Here is an 11,192-nt window from a genome sequence, read left to right on the forward strand (position 1 = left end):
TATTCTTAAAAAATATTTTAAAAAATATGAAAAATCATTTATAATATTGAAAAACTACTTATAGTGTTTTTTAAATAAATACTTATAAATGATTTTTCTAAAAACACTTTTAAACAAAATACTTTCACTAAAAACACTTTAAATAAAAATTATACCAAACACACTCCTAATTTAAGTCATTAAGTAAATTTAAGTAATACATAAAAATAATTAACTTATTTTTAAACTAACATATCCATTTTATTTTTTTACCTTCATTTGTCTTGCTTACTTTTATGATATTTGTTGTTATTCCAAAATATTTAATTTACTTAAAATTTTTTATTATAATTATAATTTATGATGATAAATACGTTTGATGATTTAGATTAAATTTTAATTTAATTTTATGAAATAACTTTAACAAGTATTAAGTTTTTCGGAACCAAGAAATCGGCCGAAAAGAAAAAGTGCAGTACAAAACACACCAAACAGCGTGTTGGCCCATAATTTCCCTAATAAGCCCAAGGGTCCAGAATCATCTTTGCAGCGAAACAGAGCTACTAACTGCAACAACCGCGAAAGAAACGACTGTGGGTGTTTGAATTGAAGCTCCGACGCGTCATCATGGCCGATCCCTATCAACCATCGCCGTCTTCTCAGTACGATCAGCGAGTCTCTCTCATCTCTCTTTCTTTCTCTTTCATCTTTACGTAATGTCTCTTTCTCACTGAATCTTCAATACGCATGTCATTTGTTATGAAGAAGTGTTTCAAGGGCTAGACCGGAAGGGAAGCGAACGATAGAACAGGGAGTGGAGTATCTCAAGTTTGTGAGGGATACATTTGGGTCTCGCAACGATAGCCGATACCGTGGTTTTTTGCGAGTCATGAAAGATTACAAGGGAGGAATGTACGTTCATTTATTTTCTTCTTCTTTTTATTTCCCCCCTACTTTTGGGTTTGTTTTTGTTTTGATGTCCTCTGTTTCATTATTCATGGGATGGATGTGTTTGGTTGACGAAGAAGTGTGGGAAAATATGAATTTGGGTGGGTATTGGAGACGCGAAACTAAGCCATCCGGTTGTGAGGACAGAATTTGGCTTTACGGATATTGTTTAAATGGCTTAGGGTTAGGTTTAGAATGAAGATGGTGGCTTGGCTAAAATAAGGAAATAAGTATACATTAGTGAAAAAAAATAAAATAAAAAGATCAAATGTACCTGGGGTTTCTTAATCACAATTTGGAGATGAGGCAATCTCATCCTAAGGCTCTCTTTCTTAATAGGAACCCAAGAGGAAATAGGATGGAAAATGTTGACAGTAGATCGAGGAAGGAATCCATTTTCATCTTTTTTCTTTTCTTTATTCTAGTTCTAAAGCTTATACTTTGATCAGATATTGGAACCAATGAGGGAAAGAAAGAAAGACAAGTGGAAGCAATATTAATTTCTTTTGTATGGTTACAATAGGAATATGAAGAAAAACAAAATATTACGAAAACAGGGAAAAAATTTTACATTTTGTAACTCCTTTTTTTTTTTTGTTCACAATATTTGAGGGAAGTTAGGGAAAGTGTGCAGGAATATTTGGCACAGATTTGCATTTTATTTCCTTCCTCGTTGTATTTCTTTTTTCCTTTCCCTTTGCCTCAGCTCTTGCGGAACAGAAAAAGTAAGCTTTTTAGTCTGCCAGTCTTCTCAGATTAATACAACCTTTTTTAAGACCACATCCGTACCTTAGAAGTCAGAACAATAATCCTGGATGCTGAATATATTAATTCCAGTCTTCAATTAATGTGGTGTTATTTTTGTCATCTCTTAGCTTCTATGCAAAGTACCTAAAGTATTGCAAATGATTCTTGCCTTTTGAGTCAATCTTTCTCAGCACTTCATAAGTAGAGATGTAAGTTTTGGCTAGGTAGCTCAAAACTTGGCATAGAAAAATTTAGGTAAGTGCTGTCCAAGCTTGGCCCAAGCCTAGCCTGGCCCACTAGAGGAGCCAGTGTGGGTTCAACGGGGTCTGGGGCACATGCCATCCTGAAATTTGAAACAATTTCTGTCTACATGAAGCAAGGATTATTGTAGCTCTGAAGGCTTTATTATTCTCTGTATAATAGCCTTCTATCTGTAAAGGCAATTTTGACCATCTATGGTACCTTAGATTCCTCTTGGAAATTTCACTTTATGCAATAGTACAATATCGTATAGATGGTCGGCCTCCCTATCTTGTAAACAAGGCCTCTATATCTCCTACAAATGTGATATGGTTTCTTGTCTCATTTAATGCAATCTCCACCCTCCTGAGGGTTTGTCAACTGGTGGATAACACATTAAAGGTACTTGTTTTTCTTTCTAAAGCTTTCCATTGGGTGAAGACTACAAGAACTTGGACCTTGGTTTAGGTTTCTGATTTATCTCAACATGAAGATAAGGATGTAAAAATGAAGAAATTTTTTTAAAAAATATCTTAATCCTTGTCAAGTTATATACTTGTGTGAAGTAAAAACTGATGCGAGTTTAATATATTAATGGTGTAATTGACATTTTATTTACAGTAGGAGTCTGTTTAACTTTAGGTTCATTAAGTGGATTGGAAAGGTAGGAAGTGGGCTTTTATTTTGCTTGTTTAATTTTGAAGGGAAGATTGTTGTTGTTGTAGTAAATTTGAACAAAATATAACTTGCCTTAAAGTGATTTTATCTGGGTAGAGTCAATTTAGCATGCTAAAGTTTTGCTCTTCCATGATGATGGTTGTTGTCTTTCTCATGTTGAATATGTTTGAGTAGGGTTCTTAAGAAGAGGCCAGCCATATAGGATGAGATATCATAGTTTGAAGGGAAAATCTAGGAGAGTTCATTTTTCTCTTCTTTTTTTTCCTTGTTTTCCTTTTGACAAGAATTAGAGCCTTGCTATAGTTGTTTGAAAAGGTAGCTCCCATACAAATTTTCCTGTGATAAATGAAAGCTTTTTGGTGATGAAATGTTTCTATAAGACGTGATGATATTCCCTTTCTCTCATTCTGATCAATATGCACTCAATGCATGTCAATTCTGCATTGAGTTTGCAATTCTAATTACCAAACCAAAAGGCTTAAACAAATTGTTAAATTACTTAGTGGTGGATGAACAGTCCCATCATCGAGATTTATTAAGCCTGTCCCTAGTCTTGTTCCCAATTTAAATAGATGTCTTAGTATCTAAATGTTGTGTTGAAGTTGACATATTTGAGTGGGTATAAGAGATCATTGAGCCATAAATACTTGGAAGGAACATACCTAAATAAATACTAGGAAGGAACATTTGCTCTTTTTGCAACAAGAGTGAAGTAAAGATTCCTTTCAGGTGTATGTGATGTCACCTGCATCTAAAGATTTATAGGAAAAAACCCCTTGACATCCACCATGAGTGGGCGTGCGCATTCTATGGGCCTAGGAGGTACTCAGGCATCTTTGCCCTAGTGTTGTAGGGATGGGGAGAAAGTGAAACACAGGAGAGAGTATGGATGTAACCTTTCATTAGAGCTTAGAGGGAGTAAGTGCCCAGAGTATGCTAGTGGATATCATTGTAATTATTTGACGTTGAGTCATAGGGCATACAATGTTTTTTAATTTGCCAGACCTTAGTGACGCATATGTATCACAAATTAGACACATGACATGCAATGACCAAGCCATGCGGATCCTGTAAAACAAGATGTCAGCAGCATCAAATGACAAAAACTAAGGAAGTTATGCTTTTATTTATTTATTTTTTGTTAGCATCTATCAAAATGGTGATACTACATGAAATATCAACCAAATTTTACATATAATGTTAATTATTTATATTACCGTAGGAAATTGTTAAAACTGATTTTTCAATACCACCATGGAGTATATGGTTATAGTTTCTTTTTTATTAAACAAGGGTATATGGTTCCAGTCGGATATGTTAGATAAAACAAGATAAGTTTATCACCTCACCTTGTGGATAGATTGTAGAACAACTCTATATTTTGGGATTTTGTTGGCACGCGTGGTTTTGTTAAAACTTGTGGATTTGCAGTTTATGCTTTCTAGTCTTTATGTGCTAGAATCTGTAGGAAGCCTGGCCATATCGAAGAGTGGAGGCACCAATTTTTCCCTTGGAATTTTATAAGTTACTGCAGTTTTATTGGATTACTTTGTGTCCATTTGTATACACTTTCTGTTTTTGATTTTTAAAACCAGGAATTTCTATATGAAAGTAAAACATCTTGTATAAAAAGTATAAATTTGTCTTATGTGTTTAGAAATTACTTTAGAAAATTTTAAAATTTAAGATAGTAAAATTTTTTTGATACCTCAATTTTTTAAACAGATTTTAAAATCATTATTTTTTTTAATGAACTCTCTAAGAGTTCTTGTATCTTATATAAAAGTTACTACTATTTTCTTATCTTAAAAATAGAAAACAAGAAGAGTATCCAAACGGACACTTAGTGGCTAATTTTAGTTTCAAGGAAGTATTGCTACTGATACGGTTTTATGTGTATCTACTACAACTTGTTCTTGCAATTCATCCTGTCCAAATTCTAGTTAGATGTGTGTTTGATGCTATCATCTTTGGTTGACTTGCTATCCTCTAATGTATTTTTTTGTTCATTAGGAATGAAATAGTTGAATGAGAATTCCATTCCACTAGTGGCTCATTCTAGCAGTAGGTTGCAAATAGTAGCCTGGAATGGGAATAGAATTTCTTTTCCATTCCATGGTAACTTCATGATATTCATTTCTTCATACTCCTTATTTATTATCATTCCCCTTTCAAGCTGAAAATAGAAAAAGACAGAACAAGCTATCAAAAAAATATGGGTATCAAACAAAAGTTCTCATATATTTTTTTTAAATTTCATATTTTATGTTCTTTTGGTTGATGAGAAAGTGAAAATTTTCTATTTGGGCTCTGAGATATGGAGGAAAAAAAAGAGATAAAATTTTATTCTTATTAATTTTTAAGTTTTGTTGTTTTTATTTTATTTGTTGATGGGAAATTGAGTTGCTTTTTTATCTACTTATTGAGACAACAGAGGAAAAAGAGGAGAGAATTGATTGTTTTCCCCTTTCAATTTCATGTTTTATTTATATTTGGACAATGAGAATTTCTTTTTGGTTGAGAAAATGGAGGAAGGGTTTATTTGATTTGTTGCCACACAAATAAAGGAACGAAAGAGAAGAGGAGAAGATCAAAACCCACAAAAATAAAGAACTGTGTATGGAGAGTTCGGACCCTCTACATCTTCATCCTTATATTTGCATCTGAAAAACCTATGTTCCAGTAGGGTAACACCCAAAGATATATGAATGAGTGTATTTTAAAGATTTTAATATAAGAATTGAAATTTTTATTCCAATTAAACCTTATAAGAAATTAGGAATGATCAATGACAATTTAACACATAAGATCAAGAGGTTTTTTATGTGGAAAACCCTCATACTAACTGTGGGGATAAAAAACCATGGGGTTTAAGACTTTAGATCTAAATCCATTATATGAGACTATGGTACACAATTTTATTTGGTTGTTTACCCTAAGACTTACTATCCAATGTTTTTATCATGATCTACGTTTGCTATGTAGTACTTTGAATGCTCTAGTGGATTCGAATGCTCCGGTGGATTCACCTTAGCTCCTGAAGGGATGCAAGTCTCTTCAACAACTCAAAGTTCATTCAAAGAACCTTTGAGAACTTTTGAGAATGGTAGGACAAGTTAAGGATGTTTTCTGAATGAGAGCATCCCTTAAAACACATTTAGGTAGGAAATAGAATTAAAAAAAAAAAAAATCCCAATTTTCCAAAAATTAATTAAAACATTTTAGCTCAATTTTAAAACTTCCAATCCAACCCTACCTTATAAAAAAACTAACTTACCTTTACTCGAACCTTTTTAGACCTACCTATGATGGTCTAGTTGATGAAACGACAACCTCAAATCTTCAATGGAAAGTAAGTTATTGTTTAAAAAGACCTTATACTAGAATGCAAAGGAACAAAATTGCCAACAACAAAAACAAAACAGTGTCCTAACGACATCTTCATCCTTCAAACTTTGCATCTTCATATGGTTGCTTTGTCTAGTTTAGAGCCTTCAAAAATGGGTATTGTGCAGAGAAATAAGGAGTCATCCATTTAGAGGTGAAATGGGTATCATGCAAAGAAGGGGAATAGGTGTTTGATGGGGTGTATGGGTAATTTGATAGGATTAAGAATTTAGGTTTTGAATCATGAGCATTTGTCTTTGAATCATGGGCATTTGTTTTTAAGTAGATAATGAGTATTTGGTGGGTATTTGTATTTGAATGGATGATAGAAATTTGATGGAAATTAGGATTATAGCAAATGAATAATAAATATTTAGGTTTACATCAAATAAATAGGAAATGAATATTAATATAAAAATTAAAATTAACGAATATATTTGATAGGAAAAATGATGTTTATTTTTTTAAAGACGATTCATGGTTGTATTTCTTTAATAATTCAAAATATTTAATTTAAACAAATCTGTTATAAAAAAATAAGTTCACTTTTTCTTATTTTCATCTTCAATAAGAAATATTTACTATTAAGTAATTGAATTAAGAATTTTTAAATTTTAATATTGTTATAAATCATTCTAAAGGTATGCTTTTATCACAATCTGAATAATTCTATATGCAATAAAAATTTATTGTATTAATTTTTCAGTCTATCTATTTGTATTTATTTTTGTAATCTTTTAAAAAAAATTTAAGCTTTTAAACTAGAATCTTTTGCATATCATCCGATACCAATCTAAGATGTTGAGACTAATGTGTCTCGGGACCCTCAAGTCGGTGATTGATATTGTGACTTTCAACCATGCTTAGGACTTCCATTGAGGTTGTCGATTGATATATGGCATCCATCATTATTTTTGGGGCCTCTCAGTTTTCATAGAGTTTGGAATTTTTTACCTTTATATTTGAGTTGCAATAGGTTAGTGGCATGATTTTGGTACACGTGTTTTTTTTAACCTTTTTCTAATCAAGCTTTTATCATCTGACAATAAAGATAAGGTCTACTCTTTTTTAAATGTTGCTTTATTTGCACTTCTTTTGAGTAGATGTACTGGAAATTACGGTTGTGGGAGACAATGGTTTTTAGAGAATGTTCTCAGACGTTATGAATTTCAACAAGAAGATTTTATAAGGATGCTTTTAGCATATAATTGTGTATACTTTTATTCTCAAATACTCATGTGATTTTCACTATTGAAAGTATAAATGCCATTAGATGGGAGTCTCCACGTATTGAAGTAGTGAAGATAATGTTCAATTATCTAATCAGTAGTTACATTGGCATACCAATATCCTCTGTTGTGTGTGCATGCTGACAGATTTGATACCCTGGAAGTTATATCATTGGTGAAGGAGATGTTTGAGGGCCACCATGAACTCTTGACGGGTTTCAACATCTTGTTGCCAAGAGGATACAGTATTAATTCTGTTGCACCTACAAAAGACCCACCAACAGCATTGGAAGCTCGTGTGGAGGCCGTCAACTTAGTAAACAAAATCAGGGTACGATCTAAGAACAGAAAAACAGCACCATTTTCACTTTCTATTCTCCTAATTTGAGTCAATGTTTTATGATTGCAGACCCGGTTGCAGGATGACAAGCTTTACAGATCCCTCGTTGATGTTATGTGCAAATATGGAAGGAATCCCCGTGTTAACATTCTTCTCAAAGAGGTGCTCACCATTAAAGATTCATGTCTCCCTACTTATATGTCATAGGTGTACCATATTCAAGGCCTGATGGATCCAGACAGGCCATTGTATCCTGGCTTTTAACTATTTTGTCCAGTCTGGGGATAAAACGACTAGAAACATACACATGTTACCTACACAAAGACAAGGGTTTCCTATAGTGATTATCGTTTTTATTTTTTAAAGAACTTGGTATAAAAATCACTACCACTCAAAAAAATCCTCACAAGTGAAATGAGGAGTAACTTGGTGAGGAACTTAAAAGAAGGGGAGGAATCCCACTACCCTTATAATTGTCACGGTCAGACTCATGTCATGAGGCAAGTAGCACTTACTTCAATATATACCTGTAAAATCCTCCGAATGCTTTCAACGAGCTCTCTTTTTAATCAGTACATTTAGCATTGCATTTGCAGGGCTTGCTGGGGACCTGTTGTGGGTGCCATCACCTAAATCTTTTTACCTCTCAAAAGTGCAGAAATCTTTGGAATTTGGAAAATAAAACGAGGGAACAATAGGAAAAACAACTATACTTCTAATTTCTTGAAATTCATACATCTATATATCCAGGGGGCATGCTACTAATGGATCCTAATGAGGTTTAACCCCCTGTAGGGTGTTAAACAATGGAGTCTCTTTTATAACTTATCAACCTAAATCCTAGAAATCAGGGTTGGATAAGTCAAGTAAGGGGAACCCATCCTCACATCTGATATATATCTGGCCTATTTTGTTTGAACTGTTTGCTTAGCTTTTTTCCTTGTTGCAGCTACCCATCCTTTTTCAAGACCATCCAGATTTACTCGCGGAATTATATATCCGCTACCCAGAGACAAAAGGACAAGTCCCAGAGAGATGTACAGAAGGTTCAGAAACATGAAAAAGGAGTTTTATGGTTTAGTGACTTTCTTGTTCTAACCTGTATTGTTATTGAATACAACTTTTCTTGAATTGGGGGCTGGGTGGGGCTTTAATTGGTTGCAATATGCGAGGTTCCATCAATGACAGCTGAAACACATGTGCCACGGTTTTCTCTTATATGGTTTTGGTGATTCTCCATGTTGAAGTAGATCATTGTGTTGTCTGGTAGGTGAATAAAGCTTTTGTGCAGTTTAGTTGATCCTGTTTAGAACAAGGAATGAGTATTAGAGGATAGCGGCTTTCACTTTGTCTCTCCTCATAGCTCTGCAAATTGCATTGAATAGTTTTGAAGCTGAATTTGTTACCTTTTTAAAGGAAATGAGAATCAGTTACAGGTATGGTATCAATGTGAATAACAGGGTGTATATGGAATGCAACTTCAACAAATTATTTTTAGTTACACTCTTTTTGGCAAGTGTAGTCTTTTAGGAACATGTTTGGAATATCGGAATAGGTAATTAGAATAGAAAATCTATTTCATTTTCCATTCATTGAATCATTGTTGCATTCGGGTGACCTGTTCATTTTCATTGAACTTAAAGCTCTTTTTTCTTTTTTTTTAGATTTTGATCTTTCTTTTTTATATTTCATCCTCATTCTTATTCCTACTTTGATTCCTGCATACTAAGAGTGCGTTTGACAATGATTTTATGAAGTGTTTCTAATCTTTTTAATACTTAAAATTTTTTATCTTTCAAGCATAAAAAATATTAGAAACACTTCCTATAATCACTATAAAACGTACTCTAAATGTATCTTAGATATCATAAAATTATGTTTATGGAGGTTATTTGGATTATAAAGAATCCAAATCTTTAATCTTCTATATGATGTTGCATCAGGTTTTTCGGGTTTGACACCAATGGTGATATTCCAAAACAACCTGGTTGGAATAAGAGAGGTGGGTAAGGACTCTTTTTCTAAGCATCTAAATTGGATTTTTCTAATTACGGTGACAAAGTTTGATATAACTTGACATGGTTAATTTTTTTCTAAATATAAAAAGTCAAAAATTTTAACGTTAACTCCATCTGAATCATGCCATGGAATGTTTTTTAATGTCCACTAAGAAGAAGCCACGTAATCAAGGGAAAAATACGTGTAAATAAAAAGAAAATATCTCTGGGTTTTATATACTGTTGTCGCGGAGCGCCATGCTATCATGTGTGTCTCTCATCTCAGCCACACGCTGAATAAACAAAAACACTCATACGTAACGCCATCCTTCGCCACTTATCAAGCTTGGCATGGGCCGCACCCTCAACCGTACACGTGTTTTTAAAGCGTCGTTTTGGGCCGGCAAGCGTGGCAAGGGAGGATGGTGAGTGAGTTCCGTCTCTTTCTCATGGTTGAAATTACGAAATGCCCCCTAGAATTGTGTATCATTTACGAAACAATTTTTTTTCGTTTTTAAAAATAGAAGATAATAATGATTTCTATATTTTATATAGTAATTTTTATACATAAATTTAAAATTGTTTAAAATTTGAGATAGTAATAATTTTTTAATATCTGAAATTTTTAAACATTTTTTAAAAATTATTATTTTTAAGATAAGTTTTGAATAATTCTTATATTTTTATATAAAAATTATTATTATTTTCTGATTTTAAAAATACAAAACTAAGAGATAAATTCAAATGATATTTTAGTAGAATGATTTAACCATTAATAAATGAATGGAATCTCTCTAAATGCATGAAAAGTACGATTTTTGCCAATTTCATTTTCTTATAGAGTTTTGATTAAACAATAAGTCAAATAAAAGTGGAAAGCCAAAATTAACTCGATCAATTGATCAATTAGGTGAGTACATGCTTTTGCAAGAGAGAGAGAGTTATTTCACCTCAATTGGTTTAGCCTAATCGACTTAATCGGTTTCTCCTTACCTTGTCAAATATGTGAAATATCTCACTTTGAAGTTTGATACATTTAATAACTTGTATTTAACTTTGAATGTCGTTAAACACGTAAGTTGAGAAATATTTAGACTCGGGTTTTAATAAAAAATATGAAATCATCTAAGTTATAAAATAATTTAGTACTTTTATGATTTTAGGCTTGTAAGTAAAAAATTAATTACACAGTCTTAATACGTTAATAACCTTATACAAAGATTCTATAAAACAAGTCTTTATTATTTTTTTCTTTAAACTGTTTTTATTCTTCTTGATTATCTTCAAGTTGATATGTCTTTAATTATTTCATATTGTTATTTAACATTATTTATGAGAAATCATTAATTTCAAACTTGGTTTTGTTACCACCAAAATTGAGATTAATATTAAAATAAAAAACATTACATTTATAACGTTTTAAAGGTTTTTTTAAAAATGATTTTCATTTCCGATTTTAAACTATATACACTCTTAATCACATTAAATTAGGTGAAATAATAGGGGTGATCCACCATCTTTTAGTCCAAAATAAATATTTGTCCTACCTATTTTTAAGCACCACAACACACAAAAACAATATATTGTTCATAAGTCTATTAGTAAACACAATAAGGTTATTACACTGGTTTTATTGGGATTTATATC

General features: G+C 32.2%; 1 protein-coding gene across 4 annotated transcripts; it reads left to right on the plus strand.

Moving 5' to 3' along the window:
• Positions 1-477: 477 nt before the first annotated feature.
• Positions 478-8,987, plus strand: LOC100250081 (paired amphipathic helix protein Sin3-like 3). 4 transcript variants are annotated; one of them, XM_010664922.3, is made up of 5 exons: positions 478-641; positions 748-891; positions 7,356-7,539; positions 7,618-7,710; positions 8,498-8,987. In XM_010664922.3, exons 1-5 carry the CDS (start codon positions 607-609, stop codon positions 8,606-8,608), a joined length of 567 nt encoding a protein of 188 aa, XP_010663224.1. In that variant the 5' UTR covers positions 478-606; the 3' UTR covers positions 8,609-8,987. The 4 variants fall into 4 exon arrangements, with proteins under 4 accessions (XP_010663224.1, XP_010663223.1, XP_010663225.1 ...); XM_010664921.3 differs by having other exon boundaries at positions 481-641; positions 745-891; XM_010664923.3 differs by having other exon boundaries at positions 482-654; positions 745-891.
• Positions 8,988-11,192: the final 2,205 nt, after the last annotated feature.

The sequence above is a fragment of the Vitis vinifera genome, chromosome 17 (genome assembly GCF_030704535.1).
Source record: "Vitis vinifera cultivar Pinot Noir 40024 chromosome 17, ASM3070453v1".
NCBI lineage: Eukaryota > Viridiplantae > Streptophyta > Magnoliopsida > Vitales > Vitaceae > Vitis > Vitis vinifera.